The sequence below is a fragment of the Monodon monoceros genome, unplaced genomic scaffold, assembly GCF_005190385.1.
Source record: "Monodon monoceros isolate NGI ecotype Baffin Bay Population unplaced genomic scaffold, NGI_Narwhal_1 Super_Scaffold_11, whole genome shotgun sequence".
In the NCBI taxonomy this organism is placed as follows: Eukaryota; Metazoa; Chordata; class Mammalia; order Artiodactyla; family Monodontidae; genus Monodon; species Monodon monoceros.
This window is the reverse complement of record NW_021703767.1, coordinates 25,372,019-25,385,752: the sequence shown is the minus strand read 5'-3', so window position 1 is coordinate 25,385,752 and position 13,734 is coordinate 25,372,019. Positions and strand designations below refer to the sequence as shown.

Sequence of the window (13,734 nt, the reverse complement as noted above, 5' to 3'; positions counted from 1 at the left end):
AATTGTGGCAAATTGCATGTTGTTGGAGATTGAGAAAGCCCATGGTAATGAAACTTTTGTTTTTTTCTCAATCATTGCGTACACGGTAAGAAACAAAAGACTAGAACAAGCTGTATTCTAGAAACCCTTCAAGCATATGAACAATTGCCCAAAAGAGCCCCTCTCAGGCACACTGTAGCAGCCAGAAATCAATCGGTATAATTCAACCTTAGTTCCCATCTCTCCCTTTACTCTTCCAAATGGGTTAGTAAAACTTTACAGTAATTGGCAACAAAGACAGTTGAGCAATAGAACATAATCCTCATGGACTTTGTACCATCATATAAAAATTCTCTGTGGCATAATTTATATTACTAATGCTCAGGTATATGATGCATGCATTTGCTGATTTTTCTCACACTCTGTCTTCCAGGTATATAAAAAATGAGAATAAAGTTAACATCCCTGAAAGGCATATTCATAATAAATTATTGCTTGGAAACTGCGGTTTTCAAGTTTAATTGTCTCTTTCCTTTCTATAGATTTATAGTATCTTGACATATGAGAGGAATAAATGGGAAGGATGACTGGGGACTCATGGATCCAGTAAAAGAGGGAATGTGATATTTTGCCACCTACTCACCTTATTATAATTTTGTGAGGATTGAGTAAAGTAATTTAGTACAGTCTCTAATAACAGGAAAGCTTTGGATATGGAGTTTCTTTGGTCAAATAAATGATCAGATTAAAATGAGCATTACTGAATACAGTAATCTTGTCTTAACCTTAGTTTAGTTTTTGAAAAATGTTTTTAAAAAAGTATCCAGCTGCTTTTTTTTTTTTTTTTTTTTGGTCTAAGTCTGAAGGGGGAAAGGAGAAAGGATCTAACATGTGCCCCTCTTTATGCCAGTCATTAATTTGTATTTGTATTATTTCTCTTCTTCATGACCACTCTAAGATATATATTTAAATCTTTGTCTTTCAGATAATAAATACAAAGTTCAAGAAGACTAGGTAGCTTATCAAAAGTGATGTGTACAGTAATTGGTGGAAATGGTTATGGTGGATTCACCCACACACTTTCAATGTTTGAAAATTGTATGTTACGTTTTGGTCTTCATTTTGATTATCAAATGCTTACATAAAGAGTGAAAGATAGGACTAAATATGTACTGATCCCATTCTTATAGTTTACATGTAGGAAAGGAGATTTCTATTCCACTCCCTAGGAGAGAAAAGTAAGGGTTGAGTATTACCCTCATGCTCTCTGTTCCCCATTCTCCATCTCCTTTGACCAGAAGAAACTGGGCTGTTAGCCAACTTTTGATACTGGCCAATATGTCACAAGACCTTTGGCCTGTGAGATATTTTGGTCCATAAGACATTTGGTTCATTCCAAAAGGTCCTTAAAATTTGGTCCTATATAAAATGTCCATGAGCATATTTGGTCCATGCCAAATGATTTTGGACAGGACCAAATTATCAAGGACCTTTTTGGTGTGGACAAATTTCTTATGGATGTTTTGGACCAGACATAGTCCTGCAAGGAACTGGTCATATGGTTCAGCCACTTTTTATAATTTTGGTGGCTTTATCTTTAGGAGAGTAAGGGGGAAAACTTAAGTCCAAGGATTTCTTTCTTTAACACATTTTTTTCCCCCACTAAGTCATTCCACATATTTCTCTTACAGCATTTTATATACCTAAGAGGTCCTCAATAACTGTGGGTTATTTGAATCACTCAGTGAATCAGTAAACAGACAGATAAATGGAAAACAGAGCACTAATTTAGATATTTGTTGCTGACTTTTAAAGTTTTAGAAATAAATTTCTCAAAATATATTAGAATTATTTTTTCAGTTTATTTTTAGATTAAAGGAATTAGTCACTATAGATCCTAAAATCAGTTTTTGAAAGTGTGTTGAAAGGTGATTTTAGAGGCTGTAAATAGTTTTCTACATTGGATAAGGGACTATGGGCTGAAGAGCAGTTTTATTTTTCAATATGTTGTGCTACTATATGGTTAACACCTACATACAACCCCAGGCAGGCTTATCCTACCATAAAATACCTCTATAGGTTTAGAGGTGGGATGACTTGTTTCATAAACCATTTTGATTAATGATTCATATATCATTCTGCTTTTCAAACATCACACCAACCATTTTATCCAAGAATTATTGTGTTACTCAGAGATCATTTATAATTTCACAAATGTTCTCTCCTTGTATGTATATAACATTTGATATAAATTCTAATAACATAAAAATGGCAGTATTATTTTTGGAGCTGACGATCCACACACTATTGCCTTTATGGAGTTTACTTAAAGAGATTAGGTTCACATCCAGACCACTTAACATGAAGATTAAGTTAGGACCAGAGAAGACATTTTGGTTAACCAGCACATAGACAAAGGTACAGTAGACAATTACTAGGAATCCAGAAAAATTTTCACATTACAGATACATATCAGGAGTTGGCATAAGGTAGGCATTTAATGAAAAATTGCTGAATGAATGAATCCAAGGCAACTTTGGTACTGGTTTGGCAACCATACCGTTAAGAGGAGAGAGCAAGCACGTCTCCCTTGCATGCAGAGAGAATAATTAGAGAAAAAATTCCCTCACATCCTATGAAGCCTACATCCTTTCTGGCAGACATTTTGATCCTATTGGTGGTGTTCTTAGCAAAAGGTAATAACCATGGCTCTAATAGATGAAGGACTGAAGTGAGATCAGATAATCCAGGCCTTGATTGCCTCAAATATATTGTTAATTTTTGGTAAAATATTAGGCTAAAAGTATAAACTTTGATGCCCTAGTTTTCTTATCTATTAAATAAGGGTACTGTTAACTGCTGTGTTATCAGAGAATTCTCAGGAGTCAAAATGAAATATTAGCGAAAAGTTGTTTTAAAATAAGAGAAATAATATTAAAACTGACCTGGAGTTGCCAGAGGACTGCTGTTAGTTAGCTTGTCTGTAAAAATAAATGACATAAAAATAACAATTACATTTAAAAACTGATTATTAGGAATTCCTTCTGTTTAATATTTTACTTGAGAATTTTAAAAATTACTATGAATTATTAGTATTTATTAACTTAAGAATACATCATTTGTATCTGGAGCTGAAAATAAATCTATTATGTTTTTATTGATTTTTAGAGCTGTAGAGCAGAGGTTTTTAGATGTGTTTACTTTTTAAATAATGAAGATGATGTTTTTCAATTATCAATAACTAAACATAAGAATTCATTAATTTCATAATGGCTGTAGACTAAAATGTTCTAGATTAATCTGCTATTGTTTGAAATAGGAGCTTGAGTTATGCTTAGACCATGAGCTTTGGAGTCCAGAGGAATTCTTTTTAATTCCTGACTTTGATAATTAATAGCTGTGTGGCTCTGGGCACATTCTTTATTACTTATGTATTTTTAAGTGGAAAAATTATTAGTCTCTACGAAATCATTCTGAGAACTAAATGAGATAATGTTTGCGAGAGAGTGGCATGGACATATATACACTACCAAACATAAAATAGATAGCTAGTGGGAAGCAGCCACATAGCACAGGGAGATCAGCTGGGTGCTTTGTGACCACCTAGAGGGGTGAGATAGGGAGGGTGGGAGGGAGGGAGATGCAAGAGGGAAGAGATATGGGGATATATATATATGTATAACTGATTCACTTTGTTATAAAGCAGAAACTAACACACCATTTAAAAGCAATTATACTCCAATAAAGATGTAAAAAAAAAAATATATATATATATATATATATGGTACCTGGTCCAAGTAGATACTTCAAACAAATAGATTTTTCAAATATTATAAAAATGGTCATGATTATGGATAACACTAAAAGTAATGTGGTTATAGTTTTATAACAATTTACACTATAAAATCATTTTTATATGAATTCAATACTTGTGATGACTTCTAAAATATTTAGAAAATTTTATTATTTACAATTTATGGGAAGCAGATTTTCAGAAGGTGAAATGCCCAGTGATTCTGGTAGTTGACAGACAGGATTAGTGTTCAAATCTTTTGACTTCAATTTGAATAATTTTTCTACAACAGAATGATTTTCCATTTTAAGATAACTCAGGTTAGTTTTTAAATGATTGATAATTTCTCAAAGCACTCTTTTGATAGTCAGTATGATCTTGATAAGACAAAGTGAAGAGGTAGTGACCAATTGTAGTTAGAAACATAGGGTAGAGAAAATGCTGGAATAGAGCAAATTTAACATTAAACTTTAGATTGTCCTTTCCAAAGAGTATGATACATTTTGAAAGTTATCATTTCATTATATTTTAAATTCCTTTCCCTCATTTATAGTGACCTTACAAATGTCAGGGTTTCATTTCCAAGGCTGCATTATCAGAGCCATATTTTGAGATCACACACATGCGCACACACAAACACACTCTCACACATCATATATGCATACATACATATATAGAACTTAAAATATGAAAGGAGCATTGGAATTGGAAATGCATAACCTTGTATATATAACTAGGCACTATGAACTTTGCAATATTATTAACTATGTTATTCCTAACCAAATGTATGCTTTATACATTTTGATATGAAGACTAAATATCTAATTTAGAAAGAGCCGCCAGAAAAATATTGAATCCTTGCCTAATGTCATAAAGTTTTATGATCACCGAATTACACATTTTGAAATGCCATAAGTACTGACCTGAAGTTGTTGCAGGACTTATCGTAGAGAAATTCTCCAAAGACGCTGGAATAAAGTTGGTTTGAAGTTAGGGCTTAGAGTATAAATATATTACAAAACATCAAGTGCAGTTTGAATATTCATTCAAAGAGCATCTGATATACCAGAGTTTCCATTTCATCCTTTCTCATCCTGAATGTTCCTATTTATTTATTTAATTATAATTTGATTGTGATACATTTGATGAATTTCCAGAATCTCTATGTATTCTCTATAAATTTACCTATGCAAAATATTTGCTTTATTTTACCCATTTAAGAAAGATATCTATTTATTCATCATAATTATATAGAATAATTTATATTTAAGAGAGACAATATAACACACCATATCTTGTCAGACCTAGAATCAATTGTTTTGCACTGAAACAAATGGATGCCAAAATAATCTTACACATGATAATATCTACAGGGAACTAAGTACTGTTTAAGTATAAAGTGCTTTTCACATAAAAGATAAAAACTAGCTATTTTCTTCACCCATTAGCATGTTTAATACTTTTAAAGATATAATGACGACTATATTAAAAATAAAGAAAATCATATCTTATGATCTAATGAATTTGTTTTCATTCAAAACAATATTTATGGTAAGTGGGTTAAGAGGTATGTCCTCTTCTACTAACCAGATTGTTTATTATGTTATTTCTTCATTACTGCACTGTCTTCTTTCTAAAAGATCTTTAGCAGTTTCATAAATGTTATATGGTAGATTATTGATGAAGAAGATAAAATAAGTTTTATAAGATATTTTCATAAAGAAGATAATATTTTAATTTTCACTATGTTTGGTTTGACAGTATACTATATAAAAATCAAAGGTATCTGTGAAATTATTAACCAATTTAAAAATGTAATAAATTTGAAAATTCACATGATGCGAGTGAATATTAAACTTAAATACCTAAAATTAATTATGTTGATTATGTTAATTATATTAATTATGTTTATAAATGTGTTTTAATATAGTTCAACAAGTTAAATGTAACTTCAACTTCTGGATCATATTCTTGAGTTGATGTTGTGATATAGTTTATTGCATTTATGATCCTTATTCTAAGTTAATTCAAAGGATATAGTTTTATTGAATAAATAAAGTTTTTAAAACCACAAACTCTCCTCTCCCAAGTAGTCCCACCATAGAGTCATGAAAATAAGTTTCAGCACACCTGTCAATTCATTTGCCTCAGCAGACCTCCAGAAACTGATGCTTATTCAAATAAAGATAGCAAGATACCACCTTTCTAGAAGAAAATTGACTATTGAAAAATAATCAACATTGTTTAAAGACAAAACTATTACAAAGAAACTCTAATATAAGAGCGCAGATATTAGGCTAAGACCACGTGGGTCAGAATCCTCAATCCACCTCGAAATAGCTAAATTTTCTGTATGTTAGGTGTCTCATCTGTAAAATGGGGGTAGTAAAGATACTGTGTAATAAGATTGGTATGAGGAGTAAATGTGTTGATAGAAAAACCACCTGTTGTAGCTAATAATAGTTAGTAGTAGTTTTCAGCTCATTTGAATCAGACAAAAATCCAAAACAGTCTCTGCTCCAGCAGCTGTGCCAGAGGGGACCAAACCATCAGTAGAAGAAGCACTTAAGAGCCTGATCTGTCTCCTCACTGAACAGGCACGGCAGGATATAGTAGGGGGCTTAGTGAAGGAGTACTGTGCTTTATGAACCCATGTTGTAAAGAAAAGCAACTCGAGGTCTGCAATTTTGTATCCACTGTAACAAAATTTTAAAAATGCATGCTTTTTTATGTTTTCTTTAAGGGCAAATCTATACTGACATCTCATTCTGAAGCAAAACTATTTGAACTGGCAATAGGCTGTTTGCCTTTATTCCACTTGATGTGGATATTTATATATTGATGAGCTTTCTAACATCTAAAAATTTCTGAATTCTAAAACATATTTAGCCTGAAGGTTTACAGATAAGAGATTGTGGATCTGGATGGGCCTGGCAACTTACTATTGTTTTCAACCAAAATAGGACTCGGTATACATGTATACATGTTTGTTGAATTAAATTGAATGGGAAATAACTAAAATGGAAAATTTAGAATAACCTAACATTGATAGGCATTATTGTCTTGCTATTATTTTTGATGTCCTATATCTCTTCCCCTTTGATTATTTTTATCTTAAAATTATTTATCATTTTAAAATAAAGTTTTATTTTTTATAAGTAACTGAGATGAATCAAACTCATAATCCCCTCTTTTTACTTCCTTTCCTTCCTTTTTTTTTTTTTTTTTTTTTTGCCTTATGCGGGCCTCTCACGGTTGTGGTCTTTCCTGTTGCGGAGCACAGGCTTTCCGGATGCGCAGGCTCAGTGGCCATGGCTCACGGGCCTAGCCGCTCCGTGGCATGTGGGATCTTCCCAGACCGGGGCATGAACCCGTGTCCCTTGCATTGGCAGGCGGACTCTCAACCCCTGCGCCACCAGGGAAGCCCTTCTTTTAAGTCCTCAGTCAGAGACTGGATTTGCCAATTACTATGTAATCTAATAATATCTATATGACTATCACAAAGTAATGTGTCACTTTCCAATGCAGGGTTCCTGGAAAGTCAGGGTGTGCTTGGCCAATGGCAAAAGTGTGATCATACCCACAAACATTTATGCATGCCAGTATTTTCAGAACCTTTTTGATGTTTGATATTTTACAAACATTTTCTCACTGACATTTTTCTCCAAAACAGTTTCTCCATATTTTATTTTTATTATGTAAATGTGTTACATCAGTCAATAAGACAGGTTTCTAAAGTCCAGGGTGATCCCACTGCTCCCCTGATACATAGCTAGAATTTTAATTTCATAGCTTAACAATTCAAAGAAATCAAATAATGTTCACAGGTACCTGTAATATCAATGCTGTTCACATCAATATGGAAAATGGCCAGTTGGCTGGATTTATTTGCTTCAATGCCTTGAATCATTTCTTCTTTTACATTTTCATCTGACACCCACTGGGCAAAGAGAAGGTCAAATATGACTATAATGCTGCCATTTCTGCAAAGCAAAAAATGACATAAGAGAAAAAAGTTAGCCTTCTTCAAATGATTTGTGTTCAATTTATGTAAGGTGTCTTTGAAATTCTCCACTGTTGTCCCCTTGTTAATCCTTATTACACCTATACAAAGTAGGTCATATCAAATATTATCTTTATTTCACAGGTGGAAGAAAGAGAAATTAAAAGACAATGTTTCTCCAAGAACACAAGATATATCCAGATTAGAACCTGATTTTTCTGAGTTCCACATTAGCATGCTAATCCCTAGGCTAGACCACAGATACTTGTGTCAAATTAAACCAAATCACATGGTATCATGACATTTATTCTTATTTTACTGTTTGAAAGAATTTGTAATTTTTCATAGATGACTTCTAAGTAGGAATAGGTCTAAAGTAGTTTCACTGATTTCAGAGAAAAATTTTCTATATAGTTTATGAATGCTTGATAGCAAGCTTATAGCAACTAATTTATATCTACTTTTTCTTCTATATTCTTAATATAAAATAAATAAAATATGCCCTGAGTTAGAAGGGTAGAAAGAAGACAAGCATAAGTGGATTATTGGGAATTTGTGGGATATTCTGTCTCATGGTCAAGTGCTGGAATTATCTTGCCTACTCATCTCCGACCATAACATTAAAGTTCAAGTACATGACCCAAGTCATCTTCTCTTTTACTTCATCGCCTTCTCTGAAATATGCATTTTCAAAGTTTTCTTCACTGGTGATTTGTTTACAGTTTAAAGAATCATAAAAATGAATAAATTTTGGGCCCACTAGAAATACTGGAGAGAATTTTGCTCTTCTGTCTATATTTCTACTTTGCTACTGTGCTTTTAGGATACAACTGCTTGGGAAACAAACTCTAGCTCTGGTCTTCATTCTGTATCCTTCAGTAAGCTGGGGGTACTAAGGGTTTACTTGGACCCTTAAGAGGCAGACCAAGGAGAACCAGATTTTGCATGGCATGTTTGCTGGTTCTGAAATTTATACATTTACATTCATATCCTTGTGATATCTTTAAGTTAATGAGTTTCTTGAAGGGTTTCATCAACTCCTGAAGAGTTCTTTATGTATCTGTATATACATATGTCTTGATAAAAACCTATAATAAATGTTTTTTTTTTTCCTCCAAGACTATATACAGGATAAAAATGTTCCTGAAAGATCACAGCAGATCAGCATTTCCTCTCGGTAGGATATTCCTTTTTGGTTTCCGTGCTAATATTCAGGTTCATCGTTTAACAGAAGTGATTCCTTTTTATGTAGCTAGCTTTTCATGATTGACGTGAACAGGATACTCTGATCAATAATTGCACATTTCACCTCTATTAGATATATTATTTTAAACTGTTAGAATGTTTAACTTTCCAATCATCTGATTAAATCAGAGTATCCAAATCTTGTAAATGGCAAGGCTCCTTAGTAACTATTTAGGTCCGGGTTCCCCAAATTTACCCGCACATGGAATCACTGCTGTCCTTGATAAAAATAGATTTCATCACAGACACTGTTTTTATCTATTCTTCCACACTTGTTAATTTTTCCATGCTGGCTGGTCTCTAATTTTGTTGGAGAATAACTCTCCATTTTCTCATGGCTTCTCCAACCATTCCTCATGTCAATGATAGTTTTATTCATGGGCATATGACGAGGCCCTGGTCAATGGAACATGAGGGGATGCTGATCAGAAACTTCTTGAAAACTTCTCTATATTTAATCAAATAAAGGTTCATAGTGGACTACTACTCTTCTTTGTTGAATGTTATTATGTATACATGTGATTGCTGGAACTGTCACATCTATCTTGGGACCATGAGGCAAGCTATGATTGACAAGCTAAAGATAGTACAATAAAACAATGAAACCACCTAAATTCTTGATTATGTCTCTGTCATTGTTCCACTGAATTAACCTCTGCTGAAACCTCCAGATTTCTTGTGATGTCAGATGGTAAATTCTTGTTTTTTAAGGCACTTTTAGTCACGTGTTCTGTTAATTGCAATTAAAAAAATCTTAACTGGCATACAACTCTCAGGCCTCATCCATATTTATTTAAACAGATGCTCAGGAAAAGGGAGATGACTCTATTTTTGCATGTGATGTTGGCCAACATTGCAATTTTATAAATAGGGAGAATGAGACTCAGAGTAATATAGGTAACCTTGCCTAGAGTTATACAGCTTATTAATATCAGAGAGAGAGAGAGGAATAAAACCCAGAACCTCTGTTTCCCAGATGTGTTTTGCTATAGTTCCCATCCCCACCCCACATACCACTGCTATCAACACCATTATGAACTATTTGTCAATAGGAAAGACAATACAACACATTTGCCTAGATGCAGATCCAGGTGTTTATCATCTTGCATTGTTACCAGAACTTTATATCTAAAAAGATGCAGAAAATAGCTAGTTGGAATTGGGGGGGGGAGGATGGATATTTTATTGCCGCCACACTTTGAGAGAGAGAAGCTTCCCTCTTCCTGTCCCTTTCCCTTTCTCCCTCCTCCTCCCCCGCCACCTGTTCTTCTTTTTCTTCTCATTTTCCCTCATCCTCCATCTCTTCCTCCTCCTCTGTCTCCTCCTTTTCATTGTCTCCTTAACAAACCTCACCCCCCAAAATTCTTAAATGGACAGGGTTCAATATGGTAAAGATAAAGTGAGAGTGAACAAAGTCCATTAGTTTCTCTGTCTTCAATTTCTAATCTTTACCTCCTTGGTTGCACAGCAGGTAGCTTTAATTCTGATTAAATCGGATTTTTCTCTTTGTGTAACTTTCACATATTAAGTTTGACTGACCACTTGCTTTTATTTTATTTGAGTTAGGGAGTAAAAGAGGTAAGGTAATTTTGGTAGAGAGCATACAAATCTGGAATTTTCTTTCACTGAGTTGAAAGTAACTGGATAAGTTCATCCTCAGGCATAAAACATCTTTGTATGCAAGGTGTGTTTTCTTACTTGTGAATTATACATTGAATTTAATAATTTATACTTTGCAAGGACAGGAGTGACAGATCCTATATCCACATACAGTTGTATTCTTTAAAATTTGTTTCTTATTCAGAGTAAATGTTGAGATAAGAGAGATATACAGTAAAAATCAGGAAACCCATAATAAACATTTGTGTTTCATGCAATAAGAAAGCTATATTATGTTAGTAGTTTAATAATGCTCTCTATCACTGCTGTGAAATTGAATTTATTTATTAAGGTAATGTGAATTCTTCCTTTAGGAAAAAAAAAATGGCCATTTTCATTTCAAAGTACTGTTCCAGTGGAATATCTGAGTCTGTTTTTTTTTTTTTTAACAGATAAATCCTATCATTATACAGAGAGCCTGTGTGCAATAAATCAAATGTTTCTTATCTCTTATTTTCCTTAATGATACTGATAACCCCTAGGGTTGCTGAGTAAACAAAAGTCTTTCCTTTCCTAACTTGATGACTTATCTGTGCTCAAAGGGCAAAATAAGCTTCATATTGCCATAAAGTGTAAACAGCACTTTATTAGAAGAATCAACTCCTAAATGCTCTTTGAGTCAAAGCGCTTTCCACAAAGCAGAATAATAGAAAGTGTTCCTAGATGAGTGTAAACTGCTTGTCCTGTAGAGTGGCTCTACACACACACACACACACACACACACACACACACACACACACACAAAACTTAGCAGGGGGAGCAAGATTTGACATTAAATAATATTTTTAAAAGGAAGAAGAGATAGATTAATGACTAAGTTTAGTATTCTGAGTGCTATAACTTGACCATGTACACAAGCATGGGGTGTGTATTTCAGTAAAATCAGTAACAGAAAAGGAAATAGGCATTTTAAAGGATCTTTAGATGTATTTTTCACAGTTGGTGTGGCTATTGTTAGTTAGTTGAGAAGTCAGTTATTTCTGTGTCTTGATTTTATCAATTGGAGTTTAAGGTGAAAATAATTTACAAAAGGAATTAGGAGTCTGTCAATTTTTTCTATAAGTGGAATATGTCATTTTAAATTTGATTATTTAAAGTAAACCTAAACGTTTGCTTGTTACTTTCTTTCCTGCTTCTGAATTTTTCTCATCCTTTTCTTCTCTGTCTCCCAAAGTACCTACCTGTAATTTATATTACAGACATTTTCATGAAATTCCTTTGCATTGCATCTTTTAAAAACTCACTTCTGATTTAAAAGTAGTTCAGCTATAATGAGGTGAAAGTCTCTCTACACTGATGAAGTATATTATTTGAGAATTGTTATAAAATATGTATCAAGGCTTAGGAACTATATTAGTCTCCTAGGTAGTTTAAAGGAAGGGAAAGAAATAATTCCTTAACTCAAATAATTTACAGTTTCACATATAGTGATTTTACTATCTAGAGAAACATAAGTTTACTTAATAAATATCAAAGAAAATGCTCGGGTTTTGATAAACCACCAGACCTTATATAAAAGTCTATATTCAGCAAATTTTCCCAATCTAGTAAAAACAAAGTTATCCAGCATGTTGTAAACAAGAGAAGACAAAGAGTTCCATTAGCAAAACTATCCTAATAAACTCTGCACTAGATACTGTGCTTTGCATGGGTTTCACCGGTTAGAGCCTGAGGAAGGCGAGGAAGGACCAGGGTTACCTCTCCTTAAGCAAGGTTTTAGTTCTAAAACCTTTAAGAACTAAATTTGAATTGAAGATTTAATGCAGATCTCCACACTCAATCCTCTCCAAAACTGGCAAAGAGAAATTGGTTCCACTCATTCCAAAGCAGAGAAATAAAGTGAAATAAAATCTTTCATGCATGGTTTTACCTTCACAGAATAAATACTGAATAAATATTTTAAAACAGCACTTTGAGGAAAACACACAAACAAAAGAAAAGAATAATAACCTTTCCTGAGAGTCCACCTGTGTCATTATAGCTCTGAAATTAGGCCATGAAAGAGGCTATCAGAGATCATAAGCCCTGGAAAACAGGAGTCGAAGCCTCTGTGTTGTGGATAGGAATGAAGCCAGTAGATGGAGGGAGGGTGGACTGGCTACTGAGACTATGATCTCATGAATATGCAGTGGGATAAAGAATGATAAATATAGATAGATAAGTAGGTGAGAAAGAAGGAAACAGAGTTCTAATTTTTTTTTTTTTTGGTATAAAATGAATCTTTGTGCTTTTTTTCATGATGGCTTCCACTAAGTGGATACGTTTTGTTCCAACAAGAAATGGCAAGGCCTAAAGTTTCCTTCTGCCCATTAACTAATTCTGTCATTGTTTTTCTTTTTCTAAACATAATCTCCTTTCCTTTGACTTGACCCCCCTACCTCTATTTGGTCATTGAGAACTAAGGACCCTTTTACTAATGTCAGGACTTTTGTGAAGACCATGTACCAAGTATCTTTGGTGCCAGGCTTTCAGGTTCAATTGTTTCTGATTTGAGATAGGAGATTAGTCTTTCTATAAAGTGAGGCTCACTGCATTCTCCAATGACCTGGAGTACCCTATGGCTTCTATTTGATATAGGTTAAATGTCAAGACTCCTAGGCATCTGTATGCAGTCAACCTCAGCCTTCTCCATGTGTCTCTGAAAGATTTTGCACTTAGGAGAGAGAATCATGTTAATATGAGATAAATTATCTAGCATTATTATTATTATTTGTTACAAATATAAAAGTTTATACTATGCCACTTTTCTCAATCCTCCTGGAAAATGTTGAAAATTTAAAATGTTCCATTTTCTCCTAAAAATAGTGACACTCTTTTACAAATATTAACAAAAAGATCACTATTTTGTGATCCTGTGCTTTCTATCTATAGAAAAATTTTGAGCTATACTTACTCAAATTGTAAAACTCTTGAGTTTTTATATTCATTTTTCAGATTACTTGATTGAAAGATATCATCTATCTAAAAAAAGAAAAGGCATATTAAATTTAAGATTTTGTTTAAAATTTTAAACAAAATAATCTTTATATTCTACTTAGAACTGTATTGGAGTGAT

At 33.3% G+C, this 13,734-nt stretch overlaps 1 protein-coding gene across 2 annotated transcripts in view; it reads right to left on the bottom strand.

Annotated features, from left to right (window-relative positions):
- Positions 1-13,734, bottom strand: part of TMPRSS15 (transmembrane serine protease 15) — a 131,497-nt gene that overhangs the window by 114,296 nt on the left and 3,467 nt on the right. Inside the window, exons 3-6 of one of the 2 annotated variants that reach the window (XM_029214683.1) lie at positions 13,573-13,640; positions 7,604-7,755; positions 4,696-4,740; positions 2,925-2,960 (exon numbers count right to left, since the gene is read on the bottom strand). In XM_029214683.1, the coding sequence (XP_029070516.1) occupies positions 2,925-2,960; positions 4,696-4,740; positions 7,604-7,755; positions 13,573-13,640 (301 nt within the window). The remainder of the gene's footprint in view (positions 1-2,924; positions 2,961-4,695; positions 4,741-7,603; positions 7,756-13,572; positions 13,641-13,734) is intronic. The other variant, XM_029214684.1, reaches the window with a different exon arrangement.